This window comes from Ursus maritimus, unplaced genomic scaffold (genome assembly GCF_017311325.1).
Source record: "Ursus maritimus isolate PB19 unplaced genomic scaffold, ASM1731132v1 scaffold_7, whole genome shotgun sequence".
NCBI classification, from domain to species: domain Eukaryota; kingdom Metazoa; phylum Chordata; class Mammalia; order Carnivora; family Ursidae; genus Ursus; species Ursus maritimus.
In genome coordinates this window covers 76768068-76784228 of record NW_024426885.1, presented here as the reverse complement: position 1 = coordinate 76784228, position 16161 = coordinate 76768068, and the positions used below count along the sequence as shown (strand labels likewise).

General features: G+C 43.9%; 1 protein-coding gene and 1 long non-coding RNA gene across 2 annotated transcripts; one reads left to right on the top strand and one right to left on the bottom strand.

Annotated features, from left to right (window-relative positions):
- Window positions 1–516: 516 nt before the first annotated feature.
- LOC103661910 lies at window positions 517–3903 on the bottom strand. Its single transcript, XR_568317.2, has 2 exons — window positions 3513–3903; window positions 517–853 (listed from the first exon to the last, which is right to left on the bottom strand). It is a non-coding gene; the product is annotated as an uncharacterized LOC103661910 (long non-coding RNA).
- Window positions 3904–4138: 235 nt separating this feature from the next.
- Window positions 4139–7198, top strand: DKK1 (dickkopf WNT signaling pathway inhibitor 1). The gene is made up of 4 exons (XM_008689579.2): window positions 4139–4573; window positions 4819–4987; window positions 6111–6254; window positions 6376–7198. Exons 1-4 carry the CDS (start codon window positions 4328–4330, stop codon window positions 6627–6629), a joined length of 813 nt encoding a protein of 270 aa, XP_008687801.1. The 5' UTR covers window positions 4139–4327; the 3' UTR covers window positions 6630–7198.
- Window positions 7199–16161: the final 8963 nt, after the last annotated feature.

Below are 16161 nucleotides of genomic sequence, written 5' to 3'. Positions count from 1 at the left end.
TGGTTGGAAATGTCAAATCCTTTAGAAGGGATGCTAAGGGGACCGTTTTGCAGTCTCTGTAACTATATACCGCAGCCCTCTCTCTGTGTCAGGACATCAGAAAAGATCCTCTGTGGTTTTTCGTCAAAAGTTTCTGGGTCCTGGGCTCTACCCTCAGATTAGTTTTTAATGTCTTGCTCCTGTGAAAGCCATCTTCTGAGCTAGGGTGGAAAGCTACCACGGAGCCTGATTTATCTGGGCTGGCCATCTCCACTGACCAAATAAACATAAGCATTGTCAAATCTTGCCTTCTCTTTGTACTGAGGAGGGCAGAAAAGCCTAAGCCAGCCTCTGGGGAGTCTTAACATGGGCCTGGCCTAAAAGCCCTTTTAAACATCATGAAAAGCATTAAGACCAAAATCTTTTAAAGGCCAATGAGGAAGTCTTAACTTTTTTTTTTTTTTTTTTACTAAACTCAGGAAAGAGGAATTCCTACTATAAATTTAAGATCGGTACCAGCATAAATGTTGACAACAGTCACCATAAGGAATGACATTTATTTAATGTTTTCCTAGTAAAGTACAATTAAATGATAAAAGATCTGCTTCCTTTCATTTAACAAAGAGAAAGAATGAAAGAAAGAGGGAAGGGAGGGAGGGGAGGAGGAAAGAAGGGAGGGAATTAAACATGCAGCAGTCACAGAAGAATCTGAAATGACAGAGATGGAGAGATCATTTGCAACTAGGCACGGTGTTTCTGTGGGCTTCCTGGCAGATGAAGAGAGTGCTCAGTGCTTGTAATGTGAGGAATGCCCATGCTCCCACGCCACTGATGAGCTAGGAGGTTTGATTCCACATCGGTTCACATACTCCATCTGTTAAAAAATCGAATATAGCAAACCTATTGTATGCATTATGAGAATATTTCAACAGATGAAATAGGAGTTAGGGGTCCCTCCAGAGCTAAATACACTACTTTTAATAAATGAAATACAGCGGCCCTGACTCCCCCCACCTCTGCCACTTAGCTCAGAGTCATCAGAGCCCTCCCTGCCCTGAGGCTTGTTGTCACCATTTCTGGACCTTTTTCTGTCTTCCCCATGACCTCATGTGTGCCAAAATATGACCTGTTTGGGAAAAATGTTTACCCCCACGCCCATGTAATATTTGCTTCTCCCAACTGCTTATAGACAGAAAGCTTTCTGAGGACAGGAATGCCTTCAAGGCTGCACGGTATACTCTCCGAGGTACTAAAGTAGCATTTTGCATATAATGGGCGTTCACTAAATTTTAATCGGCTGCTGGTAACACAATGAACCCCAGTTTACCTCCTTACCAATCCTGCTCTTTTGTTCCCAGTGAGGAAACTCAATCAAGGTAAGGATTTTCAAATGGAAACTCCACTGAAACAAATCCTTTTTCCCACTTGGAACCAAGAGTTGGCTTCCTACATACTTGGCCCTCTCTAAGGCCTTCCTGGGGGGTGCTCTTCTGTATAACTTGCCACCCCTCCCCCCACTCAGTTATTTGAAGATGACATGAGCACTCACATCTGATCCCAGGGCACCAAGTTCCCTGCTTAGCACATAGTAGAAACTCAGATATTCGCCGATTCGTTATTTGCTTTTAGATCACAAAGTCAGGAGCAGCATGGAAAGTAGGGAAGGAGATAGAACCCAGTCTGCTCTTGAAGCCCTAGTCTTGTCTTAGCTCCCCTAACTCAACACAACAGACTCAATGAATATTAAACCATGACAGATATATATATTCAGGATTTGAGATTGAATTTAGGCAACATGTCTTTTTGTTAAAGTTTTGTTTGTTTTTTTGCTAATGAGATTTTTTCCTTTTTTGCCCCAGACAATAGTTTCATTTGTGAATCCAAGCTCTTAATGAAGTAAATTTGTTAAATATGTTAACAACATTACCATCTCTTTCAAAAAGAGGAAAAGAGATTCGCTGTAAGTATGGCACAGCATATTTTTAGAAATATTTGAATAGGATAATAGGACTAAGAAGAAACATTTTTACCCTCCCCGAGGTCAGGGGATTCTTCCCCTGAATTTCAAATTCATAACAATTTAAGACACACTGCAGATTTTCTATTACATTGAAGGCGCTCAACACATCAGTTATTGACATTATTATCATATGCTGCAAGTGATAGTATGATACCTAAAATCCCCTATAGCTTTACCCTGTTATCCTATAATACCTCTCCATCTATACCAACTTCAGTGGGGCCATATCTGCCCAAGAGAGACCTGGTTTATTGCTTCTTCTCAATAAAATGTTCCTCGACTTGTTTCTTAGTCTCATTTAAAAAAGAAAAAATATATAGAAGCAGCTTCCCCTTTGTTTCCAAGTTTCAATTTATGACAAAAATTTCTAGAGTTGTAGCCAAGTCTAGATCATTGTACGTGTTCATAATAAACCTAAAAAAATAGGTGGGCTTTAATCCATATTAGAATTTCAAGAAGGAATTACCAATAAACCAGAGGAAATTTCATAGGACAGATGGGATTTGGGACGAGTGAAATACCGGTGTAATTAGAGGCATTACTAAAGAATTGTTTGGAAGATGTTCTTAATAGGACCTCTGACACCCAAGGAACTAAAATTCAGACCATTACAAACTTTTTTTTTAACCCTTCCCCCTCCTAACTTTAGGATTATAGGACTTCAAGACTCTCGTGGGCTGTACTTGGTGGTGGCCCCGGTCATGAACACAGGTCTACGTGTAGAGTATTAAGTACCACAGAGGTGAAGGAGCACAAAATTAATATATCCTAGTCTTATTCAACAGTGATTATTCAACCATCTCTTCCTTTTCCAAAGTTTCATGGCAGTTGTCCATTTCCTGATACTATGTAATTGCGGTACTTTATCTTTTATTATTACTATAATTAGGACAGTCTCGTAAGTATTTATACTCACTGCGCCTCCACAGCCCCCCCCCAAAGAGCCACAACGTAGAGGGCTTCCCAGAGGCGTTCGTTTGTTAAATAATTTCCACTGTATAAGCAGGACAGCATTCTTACACGCCAGCGGGACTTTATTATTTTTCTACAGGAACCTAAATCATGTCGAAGTCACTCACGTTCTGGCTCACTTTCAGTTTTCGTTTTCGTGCAGCTAGTCTTAGCTCCCTGGAGGGGTATTATTCCCTGGTCCCGGGACGCTCTGACTTGGGATACTCAGGGCAAGTCAGGCGCTGAGCCCTAAGGCTCGCTCCCCTCGCTGCGCTGACCGGGCCACCCCCCCGCCCCGAGCAAGGCCAGCAGGGAAGGACCACGGACCCAGCCCGTGGACTCTGACCGATTCCGCTCTGGCCACTTTGATCTCGCAAGTCTGCCTAATCAAGTTCATCTACCGAGCGCGACTGCTCGGATTCAAAGAGCGGCATTAAATAGTTTGATTATCGATAGTCACTTCCCTCTCCCCTCCACCCCTGATCTAATTTCCAAACGCCAGTCTCTCGCCTCCCTCTCTAAACTTCCCATCAAAAGAGAATTAGCTCTTCTTCCTTCTTACCCTCGTTTGATGTGCAAATTTCCTTCTCTTTGCACATTTTTCTCGCGGTGGCGGCGGGATGGGGGTGGGGTGTGGAGGAAGGAAGGGGGGGCAAAGCTGAACCAACTTAAACGGAGGACCTCTCTCTAAATCTGCAAACCGTGGGTCTGAAAGTTCAGTTAATCAGCAACTTGCACCGGCCACCCGGCCCTCTCGCTGGGACGTTTTGAGAGAGACTTTGAATTACCGGTTGGGCTGTTATTTCACCCCGAACGCTATTTAACGGTGCACAATAAATGCGTACGGACTGGCATAAGGGAGACAGGAGGAAAGTGGTTTTGCACAGCATTACAATCCCGCTCTGAAAAGTAGTTCGGAGCCCGCGAGTGCAACCCCTGCTGCAGCGGGGCGGGCGCCGGGGTCCCAGATTCCTCCCTCTGCGCGCCTCTGTGGATGCGGTCCGCGCTCGCGCTCTCCGGCACCCGCGCCCCGAAGGGAGCTGGGCCAGGGGACTGGTTGCGCCGGGGAGGGCGGGGTAGGGAGGGCCAAGCCCCCCCTCGTGTACACACACACACACCCTCCAGCCCCTCCCAGCGCTTTGAAATCCCATCCTCGCTTTGTTGTCTCCCCCGAGGGGCCGGGATGCTCGGAGCCGGCGGTATAAAGACGGCGGCCGCGGCGGTGGCGGCGCAGAGCTGCGCCTGCAGTCGGGACTCGGGGACCGCGGGAGGCGCTCGGAGGCCGGACTGCTGCCGTGCCGGCGCGGCTTCCAGCGGCCACCCTTGCACAGGGACATTCCTGCCTTGTCTCGGTACCTTCCCCGGACAACTTCTGCGATGACGGCCCTGGGCGCAGTGGGAGCCGCCCGGGTCTTGGCCGCCCTGATAGCGGTGGCCCTCTGTGGTCACCTTCAGCTCGGAGTGAGCGCCACCTTGAACTCAGTTCTCGTCAACTCAAACGCCATCAAGAACCTGCCCCCGGCGCTGGGCGGCGCTGCCGGGCACCTGGGCTCCGCCGTGAGCGCCTCTCCAGGGATTCCTTACGAGGGCGGGAACAAGTACCAGACCTTTGACAACGACCCGGTGAGCAGGGTCTCGGGGAGCCTGGGACGCTGGGACCCCGAAGGGGGTCTCAGGTGGGGGGGAGCACGGAGAACTTGTTGAGTGTGTGGAGTTTGGGGCTCAGTCGGGAAGTCTGCCTCTGGGAGTCCTGGGCACAGCAGCTTCGGAGAGGTGCACGCAGAGGGCCGGTGATGAGCGTCCGGGTCCGGGAGCTTGCGGACCTGGAGGCGCAGGTGCCTCACCCTCTGCCTGGCCCTTCCCCGCAGCCGTACCCGTGCGCTGAGGATGAGGAGTGCAGCACGGAGGAGTACTGCGCCAGCCCCAGCCGCGGAGGGGGCGCGGGCGCGGGCGCGCAAATCTGTCTGGCCTGCAGGAAGCGCCGAAAACGCTGCATGCGTCACGCTATGTGCTGCCCCGGGAATTACTGCAAAAACGGTGAGTCCTGTAGCTCCCTTTCTGATTCAAAGCGTCCCGCATTTGGCCTCCTACGGATGGGAGGAAAAGGCCTGTGGCTTTGCTAACCCTGCGGCGCCACCTGCGAATGGGTGCTCATCCTGCAAGGTTCCCCAGAAATCTTGAGAGTGTTTAATCTGGGAGGTCGTGGGGCGCCTTGTCTTCCTCCGTGCCCCTGGCCTGCCTAACAGGAGGGCGTAACACAGAGTGAACCCTTCCCTGAACATCAATTGACATCAATTGAGAAAGATGGGGAAGAAGGTGAAAACTATACAGAGAGCCCAAGGAAACCAGCACTGGTTTTAGCGGCCCTCTGTTTTTCTTACAGTGTCTCCCATGGCGCTACCACCCTGGCCCCCCCTCCTGATCCCTGTTAAAACTGGTGTCTGCCAGAAGACACTGATTTATCTGTGCTGGCCACCCTTAAGGGGGATCTGGATTTGCATCCTGGCCTCTGAATCCATCTCCCTGTCTCCACCTCCTGCTACCTTAAAATAAGTCCTCCGTTGGGAACCACAGATCCACTAAAATTTAATGTCTCAAAGAGGTAGGCTCAGACAGCCAAAGAAGTCTCCAGAAATAAGCCTGAGGGTGGCGACCCTCCTTAGGACCCAGTAATACTCGGAGCCAAACTCAATCTCTGTAATATAGAAATTATACAGTGAAGTAGCTGGTGGGTGAGATTGTAATCTTCCAGGCAGCTGGTGTTGCCTTTGCTTAACTCGGCCTGCCAGTACCCATATAGCACCGAGGGCAGAGAAGTTATTTTTAAAAACGATTTTTAAGTGACTACTTTTATTTCTTACCCCAAGGGTGATATTAACATGGGCAGAAATCTCACTGCCACTACCACAGTCGGTAGGAAAGTATTTTAAATGGCTATATTGGGGATGTTGCATATGACTGCACAGTGCACGCATTGATGCTTCTGTCCATCTGGGGAGCTTTGCATTAACACTAGGGAGGAAGTTTGGCTTGTGTTTAAAATAGTGTTACCACAACAGGACATCTCAAGTTGGTGCAGGCATAACAGACTGCCACGGTCAAGGCTGTTGCTGGTTAACTACTGGCTGTAATGTGTTACTGCTGTCTCCTGCTTCCTTAGGAATATGTATGCCTTCTGATCACAATCATTTCCACCGAGAGGAAATCGAAGAAACCATTCTTGAAAGCGTTGGTAACGATCACAGCACTGTGGATGGGTATTCCAGAAGAACGACGCTGTCTTCAAAACTGTATCATACCAAAGGTAAAGGACCTTACCATTAATCCTTTGTTAGCATGTCAGGAGTGTCTGTGGGATTTTCTTCATGAAATAATGCAGACCCGGCAGTAACCATGTACTCTCCCTACTGTCTCCTCCTTTCCAGGACAAGAAGGTTCGGTCTGTCTCCGATCATCAGACTGTGCCACAGGGCTGTGTTGTGCTAGACATTTCTGGTCCAAGATCTGTAAACCTGTCCTCAAAGAAGGTCAAGTGTGCACCAAGCACAGGAGAAAAGGCTCCCACGGGCTGGAGATATTCCAGCGTTGTTACTGTGGAGAGGGTCTGTCTTGCCGGATACAGAATGATCACCATCAAGCCAGTAACTCTTCCAGACTCCACACCTGTCAGAGACACTAAGCCAGCCGTCCAAACACCATGGACTCTTCTATAATAGATGCTATGAAAACTTTGTGTGACTTTTGTCAGCTCAATCCTAAAGGATGTACAAATTCTGTGGTTATGATTAAGCATTCCAATAATACCTTCTGAAAATCTGGAGTGTAAGAGCTTTGTTTCTTTATGGAACTCCCCTGTCATTGATTGCAGTAAATTACTGTGTTGTAAATTCTCAGTGTGGCACTTACCTGTAAATGCAACAAAGCTTAATTATTTTTCTAAAGGTGCTGCATGGTCTGTTGTTTCTTTTGTTATGTAAATTTTTGTACACATTGATTATTATCTTGACTCTAATATTCTATATTGAATTGAAATAAATAATTTCAGCTTATACTTTCTAAATGCTTAAACCTTTTCCCTTTTAATTCTAGACTCTAGAATGCAAGGAGCTTTTGGAATGACAAATAATAGGTATCTAAACTTGATCATGGAAATACTAGCTTATTTTCTGAAATGTACTATCTCAGTGGTTAGATTATATTTATCTCTAGGCTGTGATAGTCCTTGAAATAAAATTTAACATTTAATACCATGAAATGTTACAAGTATAGATAAATTTTGGCATTGTGCTCTTAGAGGGGGTGTGTTTGTGTGTGTATGTGTTCTAAAGGGACAGAAACGTGACCTGTTTCAAGATGATCAGAGGAAGACACTGTCTAAACGTAAGACAGTGTTGGTCAATTCTAGAGTAATTTTAAAGAAATGTGTTCCCCACCGTCAAACTCACATAATCATGGTGTGATCATGAGATTGACTTACATTACTACTTTCAAAAACAGCTTCAAATAAATTAGTATCTACCCAAATGGTTAATAATTCTTGAGCACTAAAGGAAATTTCCCACAAAATACCAGAGCAAAGTAATGGATGGTTATCAGAAAGGGTGTGTGTGTGTGTGTGTGTGTGTGTGTGTGTGTGTGTTGTAAATACAGTTGACAAATACATGCAGATTTTGTTCCAAATTACTCAGTTTGAAGGATCTTAACTACTATTTAATGCCATGAAGACTTGTTTTAATTACTTTAAGATAATTAAGTAAAAATTGCAAATCCTCTCTCATACCTTTATTTCTTTCCCTTATTAGTGAGGTAAATATTTCCCTTTTTGTTTTCCTTAAATCTGTTGATTAGAAGGAGGGTGGAGATAAATTGTTTAAAAAAAAAAAAACACAGAAATGAGATTTAAAGTGGCTTTGAGTTTTCACTTGCCAGCTTTGGCATTGGCAAATCCGAGACCAGGGAAGGGGGAAGCAAGCGGTCCCAATTTCCACTTACTCTGTAATAGTCTTAAAGTCTGTATCAAAAAAAAAAAAAAAAATCACAAAACACTGCGTTTAACGCACTCTGAAGGACAATGACTCATCACCTGTCCACAAAGTTTCCTTCAGTAACACAGATGTCTGAGAGTGTTTGTTGTTTTTGTCTTCCCGGAAGTGGCTCAATTTCAAGGGGCTCAGCCAAGGAGACACAAGGTTTGGTTGGTTCTTCCCTGACAAGGCGACTGACAGGATGTCTGTTGTTCAGTTCCCTTTTGTCTGCAAGTTTCAGCCTCCTCACCCTGGAGAAACTTTCTTTTTCTACATGTGCCTGTTTGCTGATGTGCCAATTCTAAGGCCTGCTGTCTCCAATAAAACACAATAGAGGAGGGGAAACAGGAAACCCTTTCTTCAAGAAGAAAGAAGGGCCTCTGTTTTAAGAGGGGAAAGGAGCAATCATTTAAAGGGCCTTGGTTAGGAGATCCCTTCCTCTCTCCAGGAGCCAACCGTGGCCAGGGACCCTCCATCTCTGCCCACCTCCGCCATGTTCCTTCCTGGATGCTCCCCATCTTGCGACGGGGGTGGGAGAAGGAGAAACCAACCAAGCAGGGACACCTCTTCCTATTGAGGGAGAAGTTAGGTAGGGGTTTCCATCAAAGTTCTGCACATTTATAAAGGTGTAAAGAATATCAAGAAAACTGTAGATACTTCATTAGCTCATAAGGCAAATACAATACGAATTCAAAAGAAGATGATTTAAGGAAACTGGAACCTTTTAGATAGTGGCGCTTAAATGTGCTTATGATTTGACTTTCAAACAATTTGAATGGAAAATACGTGAACTTGGATTGCATTCACAGGCTATTTTACAAAAGGAGCACATACTCTGCACGTACCCCTGCATCTTGCTCTTTTTACTTAATGCGTCTTGCACATAATTCCATGTACACACGGAGAGGGTCTTGTTCCCTTAATGGTTGTATCAAGTGTGTAGTATGTTGGGATGGCTATACCATGATTTATTTGGAGTCATCAGGGACACATTTTAATTGCTTCTGGTGTTTTTACTTGAACAGATATTATGCTGCAAGCATAGAATTTTGTGTACTTGTGCTGGTATAGTTGGTAGGATAAAAGGATCTGACTTCACCTCAGGTCATGATCTCAGGGCCCTGGGATCAAGTCCTGCGTCGGGCTCCCTGCTCAGCAGGGGAATCTTCTAGTTCTCCCTCTCCTTCCCACTTGTGTGCGCTCTGTCTCTCGAATAAATAAAATCTTTCAAAAAAGGAATGATTAATTTTTGAAGTGAAATCTTGAAATAAAACATGCTTTCTGCAGCTACTCGTAAAGGGTGGCTTGGGCAAAATGTCAGGATGCCTGCTTATCACTGATCTATTCATGATTAAATGCTGACTAAGTTGTATCAAAGGAGGAAGAGGGAAATACAGGCTTATCCTAATGATTTGACAGTAATCTCTGGCATTCAGTAAAAGGTAAACTTGTTCTAATTCCTTTGAATTTAAAATAATTATTAAATAAAATCCCAAGCAAGTCTTTTCCTCAACCCTTCCCCCCCCCCTTGTTTTACTCGAAGAGTTTAATTTTCACATTTTGTTTAACCCGAACTCCATTGATAGGACAATGGGGATGTATTGTTTAAAAGAGAAACCACAAATATGAAGTCTCAATGGGATTACTCATAATTCAGCAGATCAAACCCCTTTATGGGTTTTTCTCATATTAAATCAAACTGTACTAATTAAATCATGGGATTAGGAATATAATTATGCAGTTATAAATTTTATTAGTTTCAGTATTTTAAGGTTTATTTATTTAAGTAATCTCTACACCCAACATGGAGCTCAAACTCATGACCCCAAGGTCAAGAGTCGCATGCTCCACTAACTGAGCCGGCCAGAGTCCCCAGGTTTCAGTATTTCTAACTGCATCATCGAATCAGCAGTCAGTGCCACTTATGAGAATTTCAGTTGAAATCATTTACTTTTCCTTCATTTTTAAACTAGCTATATTATCAAACTTTATCATGCTACTAACTTTTTAAAATAGTTTTTTTTTTAACATTTTATTTATTTGAGAGAGAAAGAAAAAGAGAGAAAGAGAGAGAACACAGCAAGGGGAGCAGCAGGCAGAGGGAGAAAAAGAAGCAGACTCTCTGCCAAGCAGGGAGTCCCATGTGGGGCTCAATCTCAGGACCCCGGGATCATGACCTGAGCCAAAGGCAGACGCTTAACCAACTGAGCCACCCAGGTACCCCTTAAAATAATTTTAAAGAGAAATGGACAGCATAACTATTTGGCTTATAAAATGTGTTCCACTGAGTTCCAGATTACTTTGAAAATACTAATCTGAGTACCAAAATATAAAATAAATGCATTATTTATCTCTACACTGCAAAAGCAGAAAATAAATGTATATAATATAGGCATCTGAGGTTTCTGCAAAAAAATAAGTTTGGCCTTTATGTTTGTCCTAATGGCAAACTTAGAAGTAGTCGATTATATCAAAAATCTGAGATTACAATACAGGTAATGATAGAGAATTTTAACTCAATAAACATGCATTGAGCCTGCTTTGTTTGGTGGGCACTATGCTGGCATTTTTTTTTTAAGATTTTATTTATTTATTTGACAGAGAGAGACAGCCAGCCAGAGAGGGAACACAGGCAGGGGGAGTGGGAGAGGAAGAAGCAGGCTCCCAGCAGAGGAGCCTGATGTGGGGCTTGATCCCAGAACGCCGGGATCACACCCTGAGCCAAAGGCAGATGCTTAACGACTGAGCCACCCAGGCGCCCCAATGCTGGCATTTTACAAAAGCTACACAACACTCTCTAGCCTCTAGGAGCTAACTGCTTAGCAAGGGAGATGGCAAACAATGAGGGCTGAGAAGTGGTTCAGTACAGTGGTTAGAAACACAGTCTCTGGAGCCAGATAGACCTGAATAGCATCATGGCTTCCTTGGTTTCCAGCTGCATGGTGTTGGAAGAGGAGATCTATCACCTCCTTGATAATGTGGAGAGAATTCCAACTTTAGAGTGTAGGTGTGAGGATAATGCATGCATTATAACAATGTTTAGCATTACGTCTGGCTCATAGAAAGCACTCAATTTTAGGTCTTTACTATTAGACAATAAGACCTATATATTATAGGATACTGTATTATATATATTATGTATACTAATACCTGAAATGTATATACTAGATCTATTCGTACCTGAAACAGATTTAAAAGTAACTAAGTTAGCCTATAGGTGCTCATAAAGAGCTTTAGGAACACAGTGGTATATCAACCATCTTCTCAAGGTCCTTTCATTTCAAAGAAGAGAAATCATTTCAACCAGAGAAGGTAAAAAGGAGACATGGGTTGGAATGATACCACTCATTAAAAAGTCAGTATGGAAACCATTCTGTAGACTGGCTTTATTAGCTTGGTAATGATTTCTATTCCACTGTAATTGCCCATGCCTATGGCTGGTCATGGTGTCAGGACTTCCATCCCCGTTATAAATGACCTTTCAGCTCACGTGAGCACAGCACACTGCTTCGTCTCTCAGAGACTCTGAGACTTATTCCTGCACTAGGTTCTGACTGGCTTAGCTTCGATCAGGGGTCTGCCTCTGGTCCAGTTGGCTAGCTCGGCTACCCTGATTTTTTTTTTTTTAAGATTTATTTCTAGTGTGCATGATGTGGGACTCGATCCCAGGACCCTGGGATCATGACCTGAGCCGAAGGCAGACGCTTGAGCCAACCAGGTGCCCCTTGGCTATGGTGATCTTAAAACCTAACACTGCCAACTACATCTAGTCCACCTTGGATAGGAACACGAGTGTGTAGACACAGGTGCCACACACCATGTCTAGTTTTGAAGGATGAGAAGGAGCTCACAAAGTAGAAAAAAGTGGATACTGGAGACAGAAGAAGCAACATGAGCCAAATTGTGAAGCTATGAAACATGGGCAATAATTCACTGGGTTAGAGTGTTGGTATCGGAGACGAAGGCTTTTCTGATTTTGTATTTTATTACCCGGGAAATAAATAAAACCTCTCCATTTTCAGCAACAGTTACCATGTTAGGTGGCGATGAGAGTTGCAGACACGATGTTTGCGACTGAATTTGTCTGAAAAGATTACTAGTCTGTTCTCAAAAGACAGAGGGGTTTTTTTGTTTTGTTTTGTTTTTGAGTTTGGGGTGTTTTTTTGCCAAAAAAAAAAAAAGTTATAAAATAAGAAGAACATTACATCATTTCCAGCAAGACTTGGTCATATTAGGTGGAGTTGGAGTTCAAGAAAGTATGTTTCATACAATTCTCTTTTTGACTGATGTAACTAATAAACAGCTTTCACAAATCATGGATTTTTTTTCGCCCAAAAGTTATAATTAAAATAATGTGACACGGTCTCTAAATACTAGTGAATGTAAAATTACATTGGAAGGCCAGTGGCAAGCAACCGCTGCAATTGCCAACTATTAAACAAATTCTGTAGTAAGAAGTAAAATCAGCTGAGGACATGAAACACGGCTGGCCACGCTCACAATAATACATTTCACAATATCGCACACTAACGTTATCCTCATGAGCAGAAATTACTTTTAGAAAGACTTCTATTAAATATTTCATAATCTGTGGCACTCAAGTTTAAATTAAATGCAGGCAATGATACTTAGTTTTGACTACACCAAATAAAAGGCTTTTCCACAACAAAGGAAACCCACAAAACTAAAAGGCAACCTACTGAATGGGGGAGGAGATTTGCAAATGCCATATCCAACAAGGGGTTAGTATCCAAAATATATAAAGAACCTATACAAGTCACATAAAAAAATAATCTAATTAAAAATGGACAGAAGATCTGAAATAGATATTTCTCCAAAGAAGACATCCAGATGGCCAACAGACCATCGGAAAGCTGCTCAACATCACTCAGCATCGGGGAAATGCCAATCAAACCACAATGAGATACCACCTCACACCTGTCAGAGTGGCTAGTATCAAAAAGACAATAAATAACTAGTGTTGGTGAGAATGTGGAAAAACAGGAGTCCCCGTGCACTGTGTGTGGGAATGCAAACTGGTGCAGCCACGGTGTAAAACAGTATGGAAGTTCCTCAAAAAGTTCAAAATAGGATACCATCCAAACCCAGGAATTCCACTGCTGAGTATTTGCCCCAAGAAAATGGAAACACTAATTCTATCATGGTGGGCATTGAGTAATTAATAGAAATAGGATAAACGTTGTACATCTAAACAGAACACTGTGTCAACTCTAATCCAATAATAAAAACGAGAGTCAGTACAGGTGCAGAAAGGGGGCACTTTCACACACTGCTAGTAGGAACTGCAGTTGGAATTACCAAGGAAATTTGGCAGGAGTTCTAAAACTATGAAAACCCTGATGCATCAACTTATAGAAATTTCCTTTAAGAACAGAATCATAGGGGCGCCTGGGTGGCACAGCGGTTAAGCGTCTGCCTTCGGCTCAGGGCGTGATCCCGGCGTTCTGGGATCGAGCCCCACATCAGGCTCTTCAGCTAGGAGCCTGCTTCTTCCTCTGCCACTCCCCCTGCTTGTGTTCTCTCTCTCGCTGGCTGTCTCTATCTCTGTCGAATAAATAAATACAATCTTAAAAAAAAAAAAAGAACAGAATCATAGATGCACATAACAATCTCTCCTCAGTGACATTACATTGGCGAAACTTAAATGAAATCGATGTCACATAAGAGAACGGTTTAGGTGATTTGTAATAAGCCCTTAAAATATTCTACAATCATTACAGTCACTGGAGAGATAATCCTAATTTTCCCGTGTTAGAACATTTGAGGGGGGGAAGCATCTTACAGAGCACACACAGTACGATCTGAGTTCCTTGTGATACCACCAAAGAGCTGAGTGCAGAGGACCATCTCTGGAAGGTAGGATTTGAAGAACTATTTAATCTCTTCATTATTTCCCATTTTTCTAAGCCATCGGGCAAGGTATTACCATCAGGAGTAGTTCTAAACGTAGGACAGACACTTGGGTTTTCCTTGTGAACTGGTCTACACATTACGCAGGTATGTTGATATAACTCATTCAGACTAGAAAAGTTACCCATAGGACAGAGTTACTTCTTCCTCTATTTCCCAAAACTCTAGAAAAGAAAAATACCCTTCCTTTGCTGACCAAATTCTTTTCCATTCAAGGAAGACAGACTGGGAGAACCAAATCTGGTACAGGGAAGACCCTCAACAAGTATTTGTTGAAAGAAGGAACAGATGAAGGGAAAATAGGAATATCTGTGCAAATTTTACTAAAATTACAAAGCATACTTGAAAAGTACTTTTAAATATCCAGAAGAAGGAACAGAGTAGGCAGAAGAAAACATCTCTACCTAGTATAGCTGATAAACGTTTTCCCCTTGTTCTATCTTGTGATGAAACGTTGGATACGCCACACCAATGACATACAAATGGCAATAGCAGGACACCGTCTTTCCACAACTTTGTTGCCAAGAAAAATCTTTCTTTCCTCCTTGTAACAACATAGTTGACACTCTAAGACAGCGGGGCTTCTAGTCTCACAGGCAAGGGGGCTGAATTGTATAGCTAATTTAAACAGCTAGAGACAAGGAAGATGATGGACATTCTTAATTCAGGGAGCTCGGTGCATTTCCCAGGTTGATTGCCCATCTTCCCTTCTTCTTTTTTTTTTTTTAAGATTTTATTTATTTATTTATTTATTTGACAAAGAGAGAGACAGCCAGTGAGGAGGGAACACAAGCAGGGGGAGTGGGAGAGGAAGAAGCAGGCTCATAGCAGAGGAGCCTGATGTGGGGCTGGATCCCACAACACCGGGATCACACCCTGAGCCGAAGGCAGACGGCTTAACGGCTGTGCCACCCAGGCGCCGCCCCCCGTCTTCCCTTCTGGATCAAGGGGCAGCAGGTGCTGCTATGTCCTGACATGCAGGTGGCCACTACAGAAAATATTTGAAAACAGAAAGCTAGAACTTCCACTTTCCTAAGACCGAGTTCCCTTTTTGGCAAAATTCGGAAACGGGGCAATTATTTTCTTATATTAAACATTTCATTCAACAACTTTCTCCTTGCTGCTCATACCAGCACTCTCGAATTAAGAAACCCTATGCCTGGTTTCCTGCATCCCCTCTCTTTCCCTTACTCTTTCCATCAGGCTCTCACTGTTTTATGTTTTTTTAATTTTCATTCTCTAATCTTTTGCAGCTGCATCCTCCCACACCTGCCCATTTAGACCCCGTAGATGAAGCGGTTAACTATTTGCCAAACCAGTTTCCCCTTCCTCCTAGGCACACTCCCAGACTCCCTTGCGGTTAGGTGCAGTCACATGACAGGTTTTGGCCAAGGTGTGGGAGGGAAACGGTGTGCCTGGATACCCTGCCCTGGCTTCTCCCCCACCTGCAGATCTCCAGGAGAATAATGACAGCCTTGCAATTAAGTGGCTGAGCCTCTCCCAGCCTGGGTTTCTAAATAGTGGCATCACCCCACCCTACCCCCACCCCGCCCCACCCCTTCTAGGAGCAAGAAATAAGCTTTCATTGTGATAAGCCTTTGAGATTCAAGGTTTCTTGTTTTACTTAAACGCACACCTCAAGCTTTACCTTTCTCCTTCCTTCCCTTTGTTCTCCTTCCAGATCCTCTCCCTTTGCATGCCATGTCAGAAACCAACCACTGGTCTGAAACACAGTAAGGGTACGGAATTGGAATTGTGGGGTGCACATGAATCCACCTTGTTAGCATTTGTATAAAACATGAAAGTGTGCCCCACTGTGCTGGACAGGCAGTAGGAGTTCAGAAATGATTTTACTTTCCCTTTCATGATTAGGGTCTTGGCAAATAAAACCACCTCCCACCCAAACAATACAACTGGCAGGAAGGGACTAGGACAGCAACAGTTTTTCAGAGCACTGTCAGGTAGCAGGGACTAATTTAGCTGTTCCATGTATATATTTCTTCATTCCATTCCCACATCCCCCCGAGGTAGGTGTGTTTATTGCTCCCATGTTATGGTTGAGGAAACCAAGGCACAGAAAGCTGGAGGTGTTTGCCTGAGGTCCTGGAGCTACTAAATGACAGAGCCAGTACTGGAAACCAGGAAGTCTGCTCGAAGTCGGCTCCTAACCACCACTAACTAACAGGGCTGGTTAGTCAACCATCTAAAGCCTCCGCAGCCCTTAGTCACTTAACAGTTACATTAAAAACAGGCTAA

Excerpts from the sequence above, each read along its gene's own strand:
- DKK1 (XM_008689579.2), top strand. The coding sequence starts at position 4,328 with ATGACGGCCCTGGGCGCAGTGGGAGCCGCCCGGGTCTTGGCCGCCCTG. Across the intron at positions 4,574-4,818 it reads AGACCTTTGACAACGACCCG|CCGTACCCGTGCGCTGAGGA; the intron begins GTGAGCAGGGTC and ends CCTTCCCCGCAG. Across the intron at positions 4,988-6,110 it reads CGGGAATTACTGCAAAAACG|GAATATGTATGCCTTCTGAT; the intron begins GTGAGTCCTGTA and ends CTGCTTCCTTAG.